Below are 21457 nucleotides of genomic sequence, written 5' to 3' on the forward strand. Positions count from 1 at the left end.
GGCCAGTCCCATACCCAGGCAGTATCCCCAACTGTGGTCACCTCCTGGCACCCATCAACTCTTCAGGTGGGACTGCCATGCTAGATGGGACTTCCATTTTCTATTGTGGCCTTGAATGTGTGCCAAAGCAGAGATTAACAGCACCCCAAAAGGTGCCTGCAGAGCTCTAAACTCAAGCAAGTGAACCAAGCTTTGAACTACAAAAGCATGTGTGAGTCCATGACCAGGAAACAGTAAGTCATCTATATATGGAGCCAAGCATTTGCTGTGCTCTTTTTGCAGAGTTCATAGGGTTTCCCTACATCTTTTCTTGCTTTCTTCCATCTTCACAATTGCACTATGCCATGTCTAGGAGGATGGCAGACTAGCAAATTTCACTCCTGTGCTCTGGCTTGGTTCTCACAACTAGCAGAGGAGATCAGTATGTTTTCTGGATTGTATAATTTAGTACTGCATGTGCTGTTCTACATATATATTGGGACAAAAGCAAGCCTAGAACCTTACTTCCTGGTATCTAGTTTCCTTATGTGCTTGAGATTTTCTTTTGATATGGTATTCAGTCACGTGACTGGATACCATATCATACCTGCAGTTTGAAGTGCTACAGCCCAGACTGAAGTCTACCTCCTCATCCGCTCTTTGTGAGAACTAGACCTCTGTTACTTGCCACAAGCCAGTGCATAAAGGAGAAGAGGATTAGAAACAGGAGCAAGTGAAGGAGCTGGCATAGCAAATTGAATCCTCTGTGAGCAGTCGGAAGCCTTAACTACACAAAATACCTGGAATGAGATTGTAAATTAGGGAGACTTAGTTTGCTGTTTTGGTTCAAGAAATGAAAAATGATCCATCTGTTAAAAGGCAGATGGCTGATTAACTAAAATGTCTTAATTAGCCAACAGCTCTGGTATTATTACGTCATACTTATCTGGATCTTGGTTGACCTGATTGCCTTCCCATGGTATGCTTCAGTTAAGAGTTGTATGAACTGTGGCCCTTAAAGTGTTGTCTTATCTTTCTTTGAGAAGAATCCAAGTATATTCTTCTCTTTGAAGTTTCCAGCATGCTTCCTCCACAACAATAGATTGACAAGATACACATATAGATGGGATGGGTGGTAGACTCTCCTTCAAGTTAAGCAGGGGGAACAGGAAGCTTGCCACAAGGGTCCAGTGTATTTGTCTGTAGCCAAGCTCTCCTGTTTTTCCTGCTCCAGTGTACCTCCCTTGGTGCAGATTAATTCTGGAAGGGGAGAGGGTGGGGAAGGTTAGACAAACAAGCTGTGCTTCCAGCCTGGCAGCCAAAAGAAACTTGCTGTCAAAGCATCTTTGGAGAGGCAAAGCAGAGATTAGACAAAGAACCAGATGGCATAAACATCGAGACACTCTGGCCAGACTGCTGGTTGCTTGCAAAACAAAGGCACCATCCAACCCCAACAGGGGAATATCCTGTTCAGTACTATCCAAGTGGATGGTGTGCTCTGCTTCCAATCCCCATGATGGATTTGCTGATGTTGGGATTAGCAGCATTATTCTTTCAACCTGTGGTCTACTGGGTAAGGCAAAAAGTGGATAGGATCGAGAGCAACAGTGCAGTGGTGCAAGCTGTGACTGTGTAGCAAAATGGCCAAGATATTACACTGGAGCAGCAACTCGGGGAAAGTGTTATAGCAGATGTACACAAGCCCTTATGTGAGTTAGATGCAGGTGTGATGGGGGCAGGTTGGTGGTGTGGCAACGATGAGGTTAATCCATTCAAGATGCCCTTGTATTGGTGCAACACAGTAGTCCTGAAACAAATTCCAAAAGCCAAGAAAAAAAACCCAAAGGCTTTGGATCAGTGCGAGTGCTGGTGCAGTACCCTGTCTTGTCCTTGGGGTCAGGCTGTCAACTTGCACAGTTGACTGCAGAGGATAACAGAGTGGTATGGCCTCAATCCTGCATATACCTATTTGGGAGTATCTCCTATTCAACTTACTGGGATTTACATTTAAATAGACATGCTTAAGATTGGAGTTTCACTTACACTGGATACTGCACCACCTTATGTTGATGCAAGATTATGCAAGTTTTCAAGCCAAACAGCTTTTCTCATTCAAGCCGATGAAGAGTAAGGGAACACTCAAACTTATACATAGGCTTTCACTGGCAGAAAGTGGTCTGTACAGAAAATACCACTTGCCTAGTTTACCTTTTAGGGGTGAGGAATTGCCAGCCTACCAGCCAGATCCTGCCAATTGTGTGCTCAGCCTGCTGCCTCCCCTCCTCAGCCCTACAAACCTTGGCGACCTGCTGTGTTTCTGTGCTGGGTGGTAAGAAAGGGAAACCTCTTTCGCCTTGCCTGGCACAGAAGCCAAGCAAGCAGCTGGAGCAGCAGCAGGGGCACACACACAATAGGTCTCAGATAAGAAAAATATATTGTAACTGCTTGAAGAGGAAAGGTGTTAAAAATTACTAAGCTATTTCAAATTGGAATAAAATTTACCATGTAGTAATTCGTTGAAGAGTTCCTGCTGTATAATCTAATGAGAATAGTATTATTTCCCCTGCTAAAAATGGTAGAACTCAAGATTCCGAGATACCCTTCCTGGATTTGATTGCATTTGAGGAAGGGAATGTCTGGGGGAAAGGGAAGAGGTGGGTGGTGGTGGCCCTGTCTACCACTGGTATGCAGTCCCTGAGGGAAAAAAAGGTTCCTCACCCCCCACTCTAATGTTATTGCTGTGTGAGGGTCTGAAGAGATGTGTAAAGGCTAGAGATATAAAGGCCTAGAAAAAATGGGAAACATTCAGAAAAAACAGTTTTTTTCCAAGGATCAATTCTGGTTATTTTCTGAAAAACTGAATAGCTTTGGATTATGAAATATTTTCTTTTAGAATTTCAGACAGGGTGTTTATATCTTGTTATCCAGTCTTTACTCCCCCAAATTGATTTCTAAAAGCTATGTAATAAGAAACACTTTTATAGAAAGTCTAGAGAAGTAAAATGTCTGTAAATAATGAAGCCATGGGGGGAAATTGTTTTTTTTTTTTTTAATCCTCTCTGTAAGATTCCCAGCATAGTTATTTCTTCTATTCCTTATTAAAATTATTGATTTAGGGTGTAGTCCTATGGCCGCTGGACAGCATCTAGATGGCCATAGGATTTTTTGGTTTCTGGGAACTGAGCTCAGAGCCATCACTCCAAGCTTGTTTCCCAGAAACCCAATTCCCCTCCCCCTCCCCTGCCACTTCGTAGAAGGCACAGTTCATCCCTGGCTCTGTGCTCGTAAGGCAGTGCGGAGTGGCTGAAAAGGGGGCGTTCCTGAGGGTGGGAAGGGGAGGGGACTGTGGAAAGCGCCATTACAATGCTTCCTATGTGCGGCCCAGCCTCCCTCCCCCCCCAGCTCTACCACGCCCTGGTTAGACAGCCAAAATTGGCCGTCTAGCTGCAAATGCAGGGTGGCTGGAGTGCAGAGGAGAAGATGCCTTCTGTGCTCTACCCGCCCTGCATTGGATAGTCAGCCGCCTCCAAGTTTGGAGGTGGCTGACTATCCCCATAGGATTGTGCCCCAATGTATCTTTTACTGATAGACATTTAGGGATGCTCCACGTCATGCGCAGTTTCCCAACACGTGAGTAGAGTAACTATATCATAATATGGAAGAAAATGTGCATACTTGACCATATGGATTTTGTTCTACAGAGTCCTGTTGGTTTGTTCTGGATAGATGCTGTAGCAGTCAATTAACGTAGTTCTAATCTAAATCCCACATGTGAAAAAAACACTATAGGTTATTCTGCCACTGTCACCTGATCCAGCAGAACAGCATGTGGGTTATCCCACCTGTGTTTCTTTTTTGTTTTAAATTTGAGACTTGGATCTATAGAAGTAACTGCCATAGTTTTTAATGAAGTTCTCAGACCTCATCACTAGGGAATTCTGCCTCACCTGTAAAACTTTTAACAGCTGTCACTAGAATAAACCCCTCTCTACCCAAAAAACCCTCAGTAGCTTGGTTCCTATGGCATGGGCATGGGATTGACACTATCACTAGAGATTACTTTTCAGAATGAATAAAAAATAAGATATTCAGTAACGGAAATTATTTTCAGAAGTAAATAAGATGTCACTCTTCAAATAATATTTTGAGATTGCTTAAAGGTTCTTAAATAAATATGGCTGCTTACCATTCCTAAGATGAGGCTTTCCCAGCTAAATAAAATTTCAATAGCTTTTCCTTCAGACCTTATTTCTCTAAACTTCGTTACAAACAGGAACAGATGTTGTACACCAGTCTTCCTCTGGCTCCATTTCTTCCTTCTTCTTCTGGCTTCCAGGGCGATTCAAATGTTTCAGGGACTACTTGCAGAAGTTTCCTCTGGTCAGACATAAAATAGGAACCTAAAATATGTCATGTATACCCTTGGTTTGCTCATAAAATTATCATGTTTGGTATACTGAATCTAAAAGTATAGCTCAGACTGAGTTTACTTTTAAAAGTTTTTAAACATGGTAATTTTATGAGCAAACCACGTTATATATAATACAATTTTAGGAACATAAAGGCTGCTTTATGTTCCTAAAGCAGCCTTTCCCAACATGGTGCCTTCCAGATATTTTGGACTACAATGGCCAGCATGTCTGACTATTGGCCATGCTACCTAAGGCTGATGGGGGCTGGAGTCCAAAATATCTGGAGGGTACCAGGATGGGGAAGGCTGCCTTAAAGTGACTTTAGATCTGTAACAAATGTTAAAAAATAAGCATTGCTTATTTTTTAATTTCCCCCAAAATGCCAATTTCCCCCCCGGAAATTTTATATTTCTAGTTAGAGGCCCATGGATGTGCCTGCCAGGTCACCAATGGCAAATACTGTTGTTCAGTTAGGAGAGTGATGAGTGGGACTCTCCTCTGGCCTTGGACTGGAGTTACTAAGAAAACCTCAAGAACTCTTGCTGCTTTCCAAATGGCTCTGAAAATCACTGGGTCTGTTTCCACATCATGGCAGCCCACTGTGGCTTAATTTACCCATGGGAGCTGTTGATTTGTGGTGGGCACCCACAAGCACTATTTTGCATGGCACCCACAGGCACCTGGCTTGATGTGGCTTGTTGTGTCATCTGTACCCAGATGGCAGAGGTTGTTTGAGGGTTAGACAACCCTCAAATAACCCTAAAGCAATTAAATTAAAGCCACAGTGAGCTGTTGTGTCATGCGAACCAGGTCACTGTGAGATCAGGGAGGACCCTTGCCTTTCTTCTGTGCCTGGAAAAGGTCTTGTCCCTTCTGTCTGGATTCAGAGATATTCAGAAAGTAGCAAGGCTTCTCAGGTGAGAAACGACTTTTCCTCCAGTTTGGAGTTGGGGCTGGGATTGTGATAACTGCAACATTTGCCTGGCTGAATAGTGCATTCAACAACTGTGCCTTAAAAACAGCTTGCCTGTGAAATTGAGGGGGGCGGGATGATTGAAAAATTTGAAAGTTATCTAATCCCTTCCTTCCCTAAAAGCAAAAATGTTTGGAATTACAGCAGTGCGTAGACTGGTGGCTCTTGAAGGTATTTGTAGGCTTTGGGCCTGAATTCTATTTCCCAGAGCCTTGTGCATCCATTGGTGCCAGAGGATGTTTTTCCCCCTCCCTAAGCTTAATTACCATACTGGGGGGGCGGTCTCCAGGGGGTTGTAGTTAGGGAAGGAAGGGTTATCCCTCCAATGTCTGCTGTGACACCATCCACATCCCTCTAAACATGGCAATTAAGTTTAGAAAAAACCCTTCCATTGGTATCAATGGAAGGTTTTTTTCCCCCCCTAATCATAATTGCATGGGGTGGGGGTGATTTTCCTCTGGGAGGGAAGAGGAGCTGGGGGAAGAGAAGTAGAAGAGACAGAGAGAAATGGGGGGGCAAGATAAAGAGACAGATGTGTTTTATTGTCCTCCTAAAATACTAATCTGGGCAGAAGGTCCTTCTTGTGTGTGTTAGATCCCAGTCTTATCTGTGTGTTTTGCTTCTCTTGATCTTCCTAGGTATCCCTGCCCTGTATTGTGGTGCATGCTGAGGTGGCTCTACATGTGAGGCTTCCTAACCTGCTCTGCGTGTGTCTTCCTCTGCGTGTGTCTCTATTTGCATGTTATGGGGTGGGGGGATAGTCACAAGTCCCCTCCATATAGAGAGAGAGAACCCCATAAACTGCAGAGCAGGGAAAGGGGAAGAGCTATCCTTCCACCTCTCTACCTCCACTTCCTCTCCCCTTCCTCTTTCCAGGCTCCCTCTGTCTCCTCCACGTTGCCCATTCCTTGCTCCATATTTCTCCTTCCCCTGATATCCCCCCGCAAACCTGCCTGTTCCTTATTTCCAGGCTCTACCTCTTCCTAATCTCCCTTTCCACCTTTCCTCTACAATTTCTGCCCCACTCTCCAGCCTTCTCTCCTCCCACCACCCATCCAGCATTTTGAATCCGCCCCCCAGAATGAAATTGTGCACCACACTTTATTTTGAACTTACTTTCTGGAAGCAATAATGAGTAATTGAATGGGGGTAATTAAATTGAAGGCAAATTGATTAAATTTTTGAGCAGGGAAATGGCTCATGGAAAAAAAAAGGTTCATGGAGAAAAACCTACCAGCTATGTTTTTTGGTGTATTTTTTTCACACCTGCTCATATCCATTACAAATTAATTGTAACTGAAGAGGTGCTACTAATTTGGGATGATCTGGGGTTGAAGTGCAAATCAATGAAATAATTGATTTAATTTGGTGTGATTTGGATGGGAAATCAATTGGTTGGGTTTGCCTGTGAAATTTAAATAAATGCTAGTAATTAATTCTAAATTTGCATATATTGATGTAAATTGGTATATACAGATGTTGCGCAGATTTGTTCGCTATGTGTCTGTGCCCTTTTAAGTGCCCAGCAGTGCCCCTGGTGGAGCCAGCAGAAAGAGGGCAACTGACTAATTAGCATATTACATAGCCGAGTGGAGAGGCACTGAGGCTTCCTGTTAAACCCCAGACTGATTGCAGTTATCCAGTGGAGGAAGTCTTGCCATTGTTCAGTCTTCCTCGAGTAAATATTTAGGAGTTTCTAGTATGCACAAATGGCTTACCCTCTAGTGCAAAAGAGCTCTGAGCAGCAGCAAGCGTATAAGGGCAGAACAAAACCCTGACTCTTTGAAATCTACCCAGCAACTGCAGTGAGCAGGACTAGGGAGAGCTTACTGGTGGGGGCAGTGGTCAGGAAGAAGTGTTTCTCTTGCACAGCAGCAGCGGCAACATCAGTGTTCATATCATGAGATGGTGGCTTTTAGACTTTTTGCCTTCAGGGACTCCTCTCCACATCAACTTGTCTGCTGTGAACTAAGAAACACACACACATGAACTTTCCTCCTCCCAGTTTTTTTTTTAAAATGGCACCCACACAGGTTCTTGGATGTCTTGAGTGTGAATTATGTAGAACAGGTATTTGTTCAAGTTGCTTCAAAGATAGCACCAATGCACAGTAAACAGCAAGGATCACAACAAAGACTGAAGGCAAAAGGAGAAGGGGACGGCAGAGGATGAGATGGCTAGATAGCACCACGGATGCAATGAATATGAACTTGAGCACGCTCCGGGAGAGAGCGCAGGACAGGAAGGCCTGGCGTGCTATGGTCCATGGGGTCACGAAGAGTCGGACACGACTGAACAACAACAACAACTAGGCAATTATACTAAAGATAATGAAACCAATAGCATATATAGGGCTTCCTTTGCCACCAATGTTACGATGTAAGCTGAGGCATAGGCTGGAAATGTTATGTCCTGCTAGTTGTCGAACATATACAACATTCAATTATCTACTCAAATTAACTGGTATTGCTGGCCAATTATATCATATTACTTTTTGAGATGCATAAAACTGAGTTTTGAGTAAAGTCCAATGAGTACAAATTAAATGAAAACGCCTTTGCCACAAGGTCATTGGACAGTGAAATTTAGATGTGAACATATTTGCCTAGTCCTGGAGTATGATTTAAACAGTTGATTTAACACCATAAAAAGGTGTGTGTCACACAGCTGTGTATGATGTACCTTTTGGCAGTTTTCCACCCTGGGTGCCATTGAAATATCACGAAAACATTGCAGTTGGAATATTTGTCAGAAATATATGGCTTCTTCAAAACCTGCAGTTCCCTTCAAGTCATACATGCAAGTGTACAGAAACATAGAAAGAGAACAAGTATTTGTTTCTTTTCATTTGTTGCTTTGTGGAAATTCGGATAATACGTGGAATTAGGGGGTACAGGAGTGAGCCCTGAAATCTGTTCTCACTGCTGGTGCACGCAAAGAAATGAGAAAATTTCCTTTACTCTTGCACTAGAAAGCCAGAAACAGCTGTCCTCACACTTCTTGAATTATGTGAGCTTCCAGGCGGATTTGAGCATAGTCAGATCTCATTTTGGAAAGTAAGCACTGGTGCTGGGATGGAAAAGCTTAGGAACAGAGTATGGCCTTCCTTGGGTTTTGGCCTGGAATTGTTTATTGTGAAGGCCTTTTAGTGGGCTTCAGTTTACTCGTGATAGATGGCAGCTTTTGTCAGGATCTAATAATCTATAGTGTTTAAAAAGTGCTGCCAAAGCGTAGGTAGGTTAAACTAGAACAGCTTTCCCCAAGCTTGTGCCCTCCAGATGTTTTGTACTAGAACTCCCATTAGCCCCAGTCAGCATGGCCAGTGGTGAGCAATGACCGAGTTGCAGTCCAAAATATGTGGAGGGCACCAAGTTGGGAACACTGGACTAGAAGATGGTGACCGCCCCATGATAAGCTTTCATGGCTGAATGGCGATTTGAAACTGGATCTTCAAGTTCTAGCCTTTTAACATATTGTATTGTTTTGGATTCTTCTAACCACTTGTATTATGTTTTGTTCTTTAAACTGTTTTTAATCTGCTGAGCAAATGTTTGTTGTTGGGTGGATAAAAAAATTAAATAGTTGGAGATGTGAACCACTGCACCACACCAATTTAAAATGTAAAGCAATAGAACGGTGCTCACATACATGCAAATCTACCAAGTGTGCATTAGGTAGGGACAGGATATCTCACCATGTGCCAAACTGGGGTGGTTGCAGGGAATCCAGATGACTTCCCTCAAGTCAGCAGTTCTCTTTAGAACTCGCATTTTCCCAGCACTTGGATTGTGATAGTTTGTCACCAGACGTTTGCATTGTTTGCATTTTGTTTGCATTTTCCCAGGGGCAGTCTGTTCAGTTTGAACTGTTGGGCAGTATTGGCTGGTGCAAGTAACATGAAAGGTGATAAATGTAACCCCGTTGACTTTGCTAGAAGCTGAGTGCTGTAGCACAGACCATTCAGACATTAAAAAAAAATCAGGTGGGGGGCGAGTTGGCAATACACAGCAGTTTTATGAACTGTCTTTGGAGACTCTGTACTCCAGTTCAGGAGTGGACATGGCTAACCTTTAAAAATTTAAAGCAGAAGGATGCCCCTCCTCCCCCTGCAGCAGTGCTACCATTTGTATTGGACAGTGCACCAGGCTGAGCCTAGCTTAAGTGTCTTTGCCAGCAACAAAATGTGCTCAGTTTCTACCCTCTAGAAAGGTTCCAGATAGGAATTGCATGAGAACAAGTTACTGCTTGAAGACGTAGTTGCATTAGACCTTTTCTTTAGACCATTTGCATTAACAGATGTTCTTGAAGGCAAAAAAAAGTCCAGAACTTGGTAGAAGTCTCAGAGTACTCCTACTTACATGTCTTGTTACTACTCTCATAAAAAAGAAAACCTTTTCTGTCCACAGGTACCCTCTGCGGCGAGGAAGCTCATTCACATTTTTGACTCCTGGGCCACACTGGGATTTTACTCTGGTGAGTAGAGTAAAAGCTGTATTAATTGACAGTTTGAATATTGAACAAAGAAACACATCATGTTTTCTTGACTAAATGTTTGCTCTTTGCCTGGATAGACCAATATAGTCTCTTCCTTTCTGTGAGGCAGTAAAACCAGCTTTGCTGACTGTTGTATGGTAGTCAGTGTACCTAATCTGTCTTGACAGCCTTGCATGTTGTGCAGCAATGTATTTCCATGTGTTAGAACAGTGCTTGCTGCTATTTCTTCTTTCTGTGTAATGTAACAGAACTGGCATCCCCAGTGTGGCACGTGCCAGCACCATAATGCCCATGGTACCATGCAAGGGTGGGCGACAGTGCTTCTACAGTGTTTTTGGCACCAGCTCAAGACAATTTTATTTGCTCAGGCATTTTAAATGTGTTTTATTGCTTTCTGTTGTGCTTGATAGTTTAACGGCCTTGTTGCCTTTTTGTCTTATTGTTTGAAGGTTGATGTATTCGTGTGTTTTTTAAAATCGTATTGTACTTTTTACTATTGAAACTTCCCTGGAAACCATTTGGATAAAGGGTGGGTCAAAAAATGTAAATAAAGAAATACTGTATGGGAGCCATTAAGGCTCAACATTTGGCAATATATTTTGGGAAATCTAAAACAGACACTACCTGTTGAGAATGGAAGCCAAGAAGCTCCCATACAGAAGTCCTGCCCACTCGGGTGAGTATGGAGGCGGAGGAGGAAAGGAAGGAAAAGTGTGACTCTTAGGCATGGATCCTTATGGATCTTCACTTTTACAAAGGATCTCCCCCAAACCGCCATCAAATCATAGCTCATTTCTTTGTCCACAGATGTGTTGTATGGTACCATGGTGGTGCTGGCAAGTGCCATCTCTGTGATTTTTGCTGTGCAGTCTATAGACTCTAATCTGTATAAACTCTAATCTTGTGTGTCAATCATGCAAATTCTTGATGGGTCTTGTTTGATTTACTAGATCCAACTTTTATCTTCATGTGCCATTGGAGAAGATAGTGTTTTCCTTTCACCCTGCCCATTGAAGACAACACACTTCAAGCTGGGAACACAGTGTGATGTTGCCTTCTATTCAATTTATTACAGCTTCGGGGTGCAATTGTTAAAGTATATGTAAACTGGGAACAATTGCTTGCTTGTTTGTCTTGGGACAAACTATTCATCCCTATCCCCTCCTGAGATTCTGGACAACATAAAGAACAGTAAGAAATGGGGAAATGCATTCATGTCAGAAATGCCATCAAGACATCTCTCATACATGAGCTTTCTCCAGATACTGACATTACCTTGACAGGGGCTTCTTTAGGAAAAGACAAAAGCTGAGATTCTCAAGAAACCAACTGGTTGCATTTGGGTAGCAAATTCTTGATTTGCAGAGCTATCGTGGCTGTGCAGCAAGCCATTAAGAAGTTAATGCAGTTCTTAAGCTTTGAGCAGGAGTTTGGTCTGGAGGTGGGGTTCCAGGTGGGAGGAGCACTTTTCTTCTCATGATTGCCTGAAATCTTCTTGGCTTTTGCAAATACGAGAGCAGGGTAGCTTGGTAAAACCAATAGCTGAGGCTTCGCTTTGTTGATTCCAGTTGTAGCTTTACTTACAGTGCCATGAGATGCCATTGAAGGATACACTATAGTCAATGCTTGCTGCTAAGGAGTGTTTGACCATTGTAACAACCCTACCCATGTTGCATGCTGCCATTATCATGCTGCACTCTGGGTAGGGCTGCAGCTGGAATGATCAACTGTGCCCCCTGTTAATAGGATTAACCAGATTCCTCAGTGCCACCCTCTTTTACTTTTTCCCCCTAGTTCAGCCTCTGGCAGACATGCTTTCATCTTTTAAAAAAATACCTTTCCCCAAGGGTTGTTGACCATAATAACAGCTTTTTAAATACTGAAGGTACTGTATGATCTTACTGTTGTCCCTCTTTGATCCTGTGCTGGCTAGCTTAGACTGGTCATTCTTCAAGGCAGTGATCCTAATCTAGGGCCCTACACTGGAAGTGATGGAAGCAAAAAACAAAAAAAACCTCCTCATACCTGGTGCCGGTCTGGTCTGGTCTGGTCAATTTCTACATTCAATTTTGCTTGCATGGGACATGGGGAAGAGACTAAAATTAGGAATGAGGGAAATAGAGCACACACATGCTTTTTTGACTGGATAAAGCATGTTTCCTAGAAGCTACTGATGCTGAATTGGAACTAGAGCACCCATAGCAGTAAAGATGAAGTCATAAGTATTGCTTGGCAAAAATAAGCCTGTACACTATTATTTATTTATTTAATTGATATCCTGCCTTTCCAACAAAAATGGTATTCAAGGCAGCTAACAATAAGGAAATGCAGGTTAAAAACAAAGTCTTAATTAAAACATAGCATAAAAACAGATCCATAAAAACACAACAATAAAAGAAATAACACCCAACAAATAAAAACCCCTTCAGCAACAGACTAGCATACACACCAAAGGCAGGTTGCCCTCATGCAGTCCATTACCAACATCAGACAACGATTTAGATCTAGAACAACTTCCTTGGATTTTAGTGGAAAGGAGAGATAGAGTTGGGTGTCATCACTATACTGATGGCACTGATCCCCCAAACTCTGGACAACCCAGTGGTTTCATGTATATGTTAAATAGGATGAGGGACAAGATGGAAGCCTGAGGGGCACCAACAATCATGTTATTGAACAGAAATCCCCCAGTACCCCCTTCTGAGATTGCCCCTCCTGGATGGCTGTTGTTTTCCCATTCACGGACCTGGCATTCAGCAGCAGTATATTCAATCCAGGGGAACTGTCACCAAGGCTTCTCAGGCGCTCTGAAATGGTTTGGGAGCAACCAACACCCTGCTGCGCTTCCTAGCCCCATAACAAGCTAAGTGCCTCCTGCTGCCATACCTCTCTCTCTGCCCTCTACGGTTCCAATGGGTGCTCCCTGCTTCCCTCCTGCTCCCTGTCCCTTTTTGAAGCACATCCCTCCCACCATCAGTCAAATACCACAGCTCTAATACCAATATACAAAGCAGGCAGGCTGATGTACAGGTGATCACTTCCCTCCCCTCCGTCCAACCAAACAGGATCACCTTCATTCATCTCCAAACTGGCTCCCCCAAAGAGATGATCTCCCCTTGGTAGCGCCCCTTTGGCAGCCCACCCTTTTATACTTCAGTCCCAGGAAGCTGATGCAAGGTGGCAAAAAGTCCCTGGGAGAAAGTGCCAAGTCAGGGGCCTGATCTCACAAGGAGAGAGTACTTCCTGGCCCAGGAGTGTTTCTGGAGGAGCCACAGGTAGCAGGCAGGCAGCAAGATGGTGCAGCACACTCACAGTCTACATGGGCAGATGGTCTCTTCATCGCCATCTCTTAGTGTGACCTCTTAGTAAGTACCTCTTACTGGTATTCTATAAACATAAAGAGACTGTAAACAAAGATTATGGTCATGTACTAGAACGAGAGTATTTCTGCATGCTTAAGCTCTTGCCTTGAGAGTTACTTCGTTTACTCTTCATTTTAGCTCTGTAGCTCATCAGGTTACTAAGGCTTAAGATACATAAAGATGCTTTTAAAGGAGGCAGAAAAGGATAACAAGATCAGGGTGCTTGCACGTTACAAACCTTAAGTTGTATGTATAAAAGCTTATACACGTTTAATGGACATGGCTTTTTCCAAGGAAACTTTGTGGATGCCAAGAATCCTGACTTCACCTAACCTGGTAATACAATTCCTAGGGTTCCCTGATGGGCAGATTATGACAAACTGATTTTAAGTTTGTAGCAAGATGAGCCTGTACATGATGAAAGGGATTGATTAGCCTGACCTTGGCATCTTCTGTTTCATAGATTCATCACTGTGGTGTAATGAAGGCAATGTCAGACTTGGACCTGGGTCCAAATCCCTGCTCAGCTATGAAGCTTATTGGGTGGTACTGGACTAGTCACCATTTCTCAGCCTGACTATCTCACAGAGCTGTGATGGGGGTTCGGGGAGATGACACACAGGTGTACCATTCTGAGCTCCTTGGGGGAAGGGCAGTATATAAATATGATTAAAATAATAATGGGTGTAGAAATGAAGAGAAGCTGATCTCATCCAAGGAAGCTTCCTCTCCTTACAAATAAACTTCCTCTCATTAGATCCCTGAGAACACTTATTTTAGAAAGATGGTCTTTTCTTCCTCCAAAGTTCCATCTTTTTAAAAAAGCATTTCAGCACCTTTTGCTTAGTCTAAATATGACTTCCTGCTATTTTCAGTCTAGTACCTCTTGCAGAAATATATTTTCCACATGAACTGATCTCTGGAGAGTTTAAAAGAGTTGTCCATTCTGAGAACAGCAGATCAGCTGGATAGGCCTTTGTTACTCTGGGCCATTTGAATGCAGTTGGTTTTCTTAAGAGTCTGCATCTGATTTAGTAGACATGAAACAGCTGCCTTTGCTGTCAGATGTCTGCAGCTTATATGAATCTCAACTGGGCCGAGAAAAATGAAGGATCCAGCCAAGGCAAGACCTATTAAACTAGTCTAGCCAGTCTTAAAAACAAACCTTTGGACTTCCTTTAGAGTCTAGAGTTGGAAGGAACTATAGCCTATAGGCAGGGAGGAAAGTTGAATTGCAGGAACTATATACATTTTTATCAAAAAAAGTTTGGTCTACAATTCATGTAGCATTGCATGATTAATACCAAGAAAATTATGGAACTAGTTGATTTTATAATTTTACATTCTTCCCGTGTTAATATGCAAATTGTACCCTTGCATCATTTGCAAATATCTAATAGGTATTGATAGGAATACTTTAGGGTACAAAGGTCTTTCTTCCCATTTTATTCTTTAATACTGTGGCACTACTTTATAAATTAAAAAGAAAATGTGTGTGTGCGTCTCTTCCACTTATCGGAACCTTTCTTCTATGCTTCTGCCCTACATGCTTCACTGCTCCTTACCCCTGCACATGAGAGTGAGAGAGATTGGGGCACTTGGTCTGCATAGCATCACTCTAGCATAGAGAAAGACAGAGCCATGACTGCACATGCCACCAAAATCACACTGTCATGTGTTTAAAGAGGGCTGTGCTACAAAGGCCTACATGAAGCTGTAATACTACTTTTAGGTTTAGAAGGGGGTCCTACATAAACACAGGACAATGCTGTGGTGGTGGAACACAGCGCTTTGTTCCTGTGGCAGTGGGGGACTTGCCTGGTCACTTGGAGGCAAGTCTTACTCGCCAGAGGTGAGCAGGTGAGGAGGTAATTACCGTGTAGAACCTAGAAGTGGGAGATGCTTACAGTTTCCCATTACTCCTGGTAATTCTTTTATGACGTTAAATATAACTGAGAACTCGGGAATCTGAACAGGTATCTTATTTCATTAAGTAAATTCTTGAAAGAATTCCAAGTCTTAATGGCTACATTAATACATGTCACTCTCTTCTAGCTTTTCCTTGGTTTCTGTTTTTTAACCTTTTCTCATAAGTATCGAGCACAAAAGAGGCAAGAAAACTTTTAAGTATATTGCTTTTATGTCAAGTCAGATGACGTTAATTGCCAGAATGAAATCCCTCCAGCTTGTTTTCATTCATAGTTGTAAACAGGAGGGCAACTTCAGGGTTGGTTTTGAATTCTACAATGGCCCATCATACGCAGGAAAGCAGGTTCCCTTAAATAGGATTCAAAGCCAGGCATGTAACTGGTATAACTTGCGTTTTCTTTCCTTGCAGAAGAGGAAGCGGAGAGAGAAAGATGATGATGTTGTCAGTATTTGTAGCCTCGATCTTAAGGTAATTAAAATATTTTGGCATGATTGTACTAGCAAGTAAAGTGGTTGTGTCCATTGAGGTTTCTGGTCCACCTTTCCTTAAAGGCTCATGGTGGGCAATATTGTTTCCCTTCTGCTCTTGACCAGAGGATATTACTGTTCCCATTTAATTGGTGGAAGATGGAGAAATTGCAACTTTCCCAAGGTCCACCCACAGAGTCACCAGCTCATATGAAGGCGCATTTCCCAGGTTCAACTCCAACATGCTTCCATTTACCACTTGCCAACAGTGGTCAGTCCAACACCTGAAATAATATAAAGTTTCTTGCTCTGATGCTGAGATCACCAGGTACAGAGAATGCACTTCTTGAAGCCTTTTGCACATTTCCAAACTCATCCCTCTGACCATGAGGGCTAGAAATTTGCTCCTGCATTTTTATTATAATTTTAACTTTATTGGAAAATTACAACAGTTTTCTTGTAAGATAAACATTAAGAAAAAGGATTGCCTATACTTGCTTTTATGCATTTTTTTTAAAGTCATGAATAGGGACATCCATGGAGGTCTGATGGTTAGACTGTTGGGTTCGGACTGGGGAGACCCAGGTTGTAGTCCCCACTCAGCCATGAAGCTCAGTGGGTGACTTTGAGCTGTTCACTGACTTGAAGCCTAATCTACCTCACAGGGTTGGTGTGAGGATAAAATGAAGAAGAGGAGGATCATGTACGCTGCCTTGGGTTCCTGGATGAAAGGCGGGATATAAATGTAACAAATCCTACAGTTTATCCAACTGCTTTCCACCCTGTCCTTTTCCTATCCATCCCCACTACTCATTTCTTATTGCCTGGCTTAGGGACTCTAGCCTTTCTTAGACATCCGTACTGTGGAATAACCTTTCCCTGGGAGACACACGAAGAAGTGCTTTCCTTGACTGGGTTCGGACATCACGCCGCCGCAACCAGTTGTGGCACCCATGTGCACCAGGTTGCATATGCAACCTCTGCACAGGGGTTGTCGTGTTGCGCATACCTGGTGAGGGTGGGTTATGCGAGAGTTAAACAAGCTTTGCATCACCCTAAAACAGACTATGGGTTATGCAAGGGTTGTTTAATGCTCATATAACTTACATTTGCCAGGTGTGCACGACACAACAGCCCCCTAGCGGGGGTTGCATATTCAAAATGGCGGTTGCACCCACCCCCACTCCCTGGCAGCCTCGCCATGGGTTAAATAACCCATGGTGGCCTGTCATCTCATGTGAACAGCCCCGTTGTATGTTTTCCAGAAGGTGGCAAAAACGTATTTGTTTTCATAAGCATTTAAGATAGCGCTGCTCAATATTTCTATGTGTAGTAATTATGTAATTTTTATGTGTGTGGGGGAGTATTTTTAAATATGTATTTTTATGGGGGATTTAAAATGTTTTATTGCATGTCATGTTCAGCACACAGTGGAAAGGTGACTTAAGACATTTTATAAACAAAATAAAAATATGTACAGTGCCAAATGGGTTGCAGGAGTCTCTTCAGCCAAGGGTGCCACTTTTTAAAATAGATGCCAGATACAACATAAAATTCCATATGTGCAGATCACAAGAAGCAAACTTCTGTGCCTGGATGCCTTAGCATTTGTGGATTTGTCGCCAGGTTGTGAGTGTGCATATAGGTGTGCATGAGGCTCCTGTGTTCTTAGAGTCACTATACAAATCAAACAATAACTTAGCAGGGCTATCAAAGGTATAGTGTTCTTGGCTCAGGTGCCTTTTTGGAGAATGAATGCAGAAATTGACTAAAATTGACCTTTGTAATGCACTGCCCCTTGAGCATGCCTGCTTGCATGGCAAAGCAAACTGGCCTTCAGAGTATATGCAGTACTTTTCCTGTATGTAGCTTTATCTTTTCCTGGGCAAAGTAACTCAAGTAAATACTGTGAGACTGAGGCTTGTGGCGTGCTTGGCTTCTCAAGAGTTATCCAGGTCAGGGACAGAACCTCAGATGGGCCTTGACTAACTGGAATATGTTGTCATTTTTGCTTCTGCTTCTCTGAAGATATCACTGTAGTAGGACTCTTGGGAGGAGGAGGGAGAAGTAGTTCTTCTGGGAAGTGGTAACTCTGAAGACTAAAGCTAAAGAGCTGTAAATGCAGCTTAATTCTGTTTTATGGGAGTTTCATCTCCGGGCACTGCCTCCCCTAGCAATTAATGGTTCTGTGTGGGCCTTTAGAAATCAGCCTCACTTATGATTTCTCCAAAGTGGATTCACAGTCCTGGAAAAGCCCTTCACTTTTTTTTTTTAATCTAGGGTTCATGTGTAGGTTCCTTCAACTCAGAACAAGTGAGTACCAAAGGGGGCTGGCACAACACAATTATGATTCTGTCCAGTTATTGTGTCAGATTGCTTAGAATCTCCTCACTCCACCCAACCTTTGGAAGGACCTAGTGTGTTCAGTTTAATAAACATACTCGCTGGGAGATATCACTCTGAAAGAAATACGTGCATCCTGTCAGGTGAACAGTAATCTCTTTCACCCACTGCTGCCTCCCGTGCCTGCTGCTGTGGCACTCCTTCAGCCTTCACCTCTCTTCGTCAAACCCTCCTCCCTCTGCAGGCAACTACTTTAGCAAAGCCTTTCCTGAATCGGCACACTCGCACCTTGCTGCTTTTCACGGACACTCCCCAGCCTCATCCCATTGCCAGACTATGGATTTTTCACCCACTCCCATCTAGTTGAATCACTTATACATTCTGTGAGGGGCCTAGTGGAGTTGTAACATTAAGAAGGTAGAAATCAGTCTACATAAATTTTGGCCTCCGTTAAGCCTAACACAAACTTCAGCATGCTTAAAGCCCACTGAAATGCCTTTGTATACTTTACCACAAAATTAAGTGTGATAATACTAGCACATCAAATCTGCTGCATTTTTAATGGTTCTAACCAAGGTTTGTCTTGAAAAGGGGTGTCTTAAGTATAATCAATATGGCATGGTTTGTTTTAATTCAGCCCATTTAAACAAAAGTGCTGCATTTGTCCAATACCTGTGCAAGAGGAGCACGGAGCTCACATCCCTCAAAGTACACTTTGTTCCGTCCTGTACGTAGCTGGTACAAATTAGGCAAAGGCCCTTTGTAAACAGTGTTCACATCTGAATGTGCACAACCATTTTAACATTCAAAGCCAGCAAGGTGGAAAGTTAGATGTTAATTTTCAGCAGTTCAGGTTCTATAATTCCTAGGTTTGTCTTGCTGGCGTCATTGTAGGACTGTAAAAATTCCTGCACTTTCCTCCCAACATTCAGGCTGATCCTTTGCTGTCATATTGGTCCCAGAAAAAGAGAGAAACAAAATGGGTAACTTCATTGGAACTCTCTGTTGATATAGGCCTGTGCCAACAAACGTTGATCCATTGTGAAATATCTTACCTATTGTGTACATCTTAGGTTGATGACAGTATCTTTCAGGAGGCTATTTAACAAGTGTTTGCTTCCTCTCTCTCCCCCCACCCCCTTAAAGCCTAGGTAACCTATGACTGCCCTTCACCCTGTTAGTCCTGCTTCCATCCCTGAAAGCCACCACCTACTGGGATGTTTTTAAATGGCCAGTTTCCAGATTTGTTCTTAGTTCATAAATGCTGGTTACTTTACCTAGTGAATGGGCAAGAGTCAAGGGGACAGATAAGGCTTCATGGATTAAGAATGTCTGTTCTGAGGATGTAGAATGAGATTCAAAATAGTAAGCCATTGCAGCAGATGCTGGTGGACTGAACAGCACTGCAGCTGGCAGGGGTGGCAGCGGCGGCAGAAGAGTGCATTGCTGTAACAGAATCTGTGCTATCCTTTGACTGTTTTCTGGTTAGTACAATAGGCCTAACCAATGTTCTGGACTTCAGCTCAACCATATTCAAGAGAGACCCTAGTCCTGAAATCAAAATGCAGGGGTGGGGAGCTGTTTTAGGTGGAGGGGGGGAGATGAGTGATCCTCCAGCCGGTGCCTCTGTCAGGGCGCCTTTCCCCACCCCGCACGCCTTCTGCACGCCTTCTGCACGCCTTCCCAATTGTGAACAATGCAGGGTACGCAATGTTTGCAGAGAGAGGAATCCCACTACTGTCTCGGATATAATAGCAAGGGTTCATTCCCCTTAGCATACGCCTCATTCCCTTCCAATGGGGGGCGGGGGCAGTGGAGCACAGGATAATCCCTGCTCACTGATAGGAGATAACAGTGGAGATTCCCCTCCCACCTAGCCTTGCCAGAGGGAGGGCTTTGTGGAGAAGCCGGGGCCTTGCCTGAGGCCCCACAGGTCATGCTGTGACCTGTGGGTCATGCCCACAGGGCTGGAGGTTCTCCATCCTTGTCATAAAGACTTGGGCCATGTTCTTAGTGTCACCCTTCACTCAAGGTTTCCCCTGTCTACTAAAATTGCAAATGAACAGGTAGTTCACTTTCCTAATTTCTCCTGCTTTCAGGACAAAAATCTTTGACCAGTGCTTGGTGACCCCTTCCCCAGCTCTTGGGGATCCCAGTCCATGCCGTTGTGAGATACTTCACTTATCTGCCATGTTTTTAATCATAGCTGTGGCTATAGTTGCACCATAAACATAAAGTGGTTTAGATGCCCAGCTTCCTCCTGGAAGAACCCTGGGTAGTGTACTTCTGTGATATTGGGAGGGATCTCTGAGGATTTGCACGTCAACCCATAAGAATTTATCTCCTGACTGCATTGCATTCTCAGCCTGCTTCATATACCCATTGAAGCAGGCAGCCTGCTGCATTTGCTTATGTCATAATAGAATAGCCTCTGAGGTGCCAGAGCCTATCTTGGGAATGTCAAGCATTGTCATAAGACTACAACTCCTGGGGTTCCTGGAGGGAAGTCATGGCTGCTATGTGGGCAGGCATTTGATAACCCTACAACTTGGCTTTAGAGCAGCCTTTCCTAACCTGGTGCCCTCCAGATGTGTTGGGCTACAAGTCCCATCATCTACTGGCAAAGTTGGCTGGGGATGCTGGGGGTTTGTAGTTCCAGTGTCTGGCCGGTGCCTGGTTGGGGAAGGCTGCTCTAGATAAAGCCTTCTTTGTGTGTGTTGTACTACAGTACCAACTCCGCTGTTATATAAGTTGCAAGCTAGTGATTCACATGGGGTGAATCCCAAAGTGTGTATTCAGAAGGCGTGGCTCAGTGTTTGTTAGCAACAAGATTGTGGTAGCTTCTGTATCCAATGGTGAGTGGGGAGAGAGAATAGTGTCGTTTGCAAGGGACATAGTGAAGCCTTCATGAATGATCTCTAGTAACCTCGTCTTGCCTGGGCCCTAGTTTCTTGGAAGTACCAAAGACCTATGTAGCCAGTCGTGCTTATATTCATATTTGGTACTGCCTCTCTGCCCACCTTCTGGCCATTCATGAGAGCATATGAAAAGCCTGTTGGATGAGGCCAACGATCCATCTTAAGTCCAGTGTCCTGGTTCCAATAGCTGCCAGCCAGATTCATCCATTCATTTTTACATTTATACCTCGCCTTTCTGTTAGGCACTCAAAGTGGCTTTCAATAAAGAAACAACATTGTTGTGATTTTACTATTTTTATGATACTTGTAAACTATCTTAGTAGGATTTGTATCCTGAAAGGTGGCATATAAATAATTGCAATAAGTAAATAAAGTCTTTAAAGGATTAGACAGACTCAGAGGGTAAGATAGCTATTTGCCATGATAGCTAAATGGAAGCTCCATGTTCAGGGGCAATATATCTGAATACCAGATGATGGATACAATGTACAGGAGAAGGACATTCCCTTCACACCCTGTATCAGCTTTCTGGAGACTTCTGCTTGGCAATGTGGGAATAGTGCTGGGCTGGATGTGCTT

At 43.4% G+C, this 21457-nt stretch overlaps 1 protein-coding gene across 1 annotated transcript in view; it reads left to right on the plus strand.

Annotated features, from left to right (window-relative positions):
* NET1 (neuroepithelial cell transforming 1) overlaps positions 1-21457 on the plus strand; it is a 69207-nt gene that overhangs the window by 19797 nt on the left and 27953 nt on the right. Inside the window, exons 2-3 of the mRNA XM_084808997.1 lie at positions 9771-9837; positions 15559-15618. Of these exons, the coding sequence (XP_084665123.1) occupies positions 9771-9837; positions 15559-15618 (127 nt within the window). The remainder of the gene's footprint in view (positions 1-9770; positions 9838-15558; positions 15619-21457) is intronic.

This window comes from Heloderma suspectum, chromosome 7, assembly GCF_057233095.1.
Source record: "Heloderma suspectum isolate Gila_16-S chromosome 7, 16-S_ref, whole genome shotgun sequence".
NCBI classification, from domain to species: domain Eukaryota; kingdom Metazoa; phylum Chordata; class Lepidosauria; order Squamata; family Helodermatidae; genus Heloderma; species Heloderma suspectum.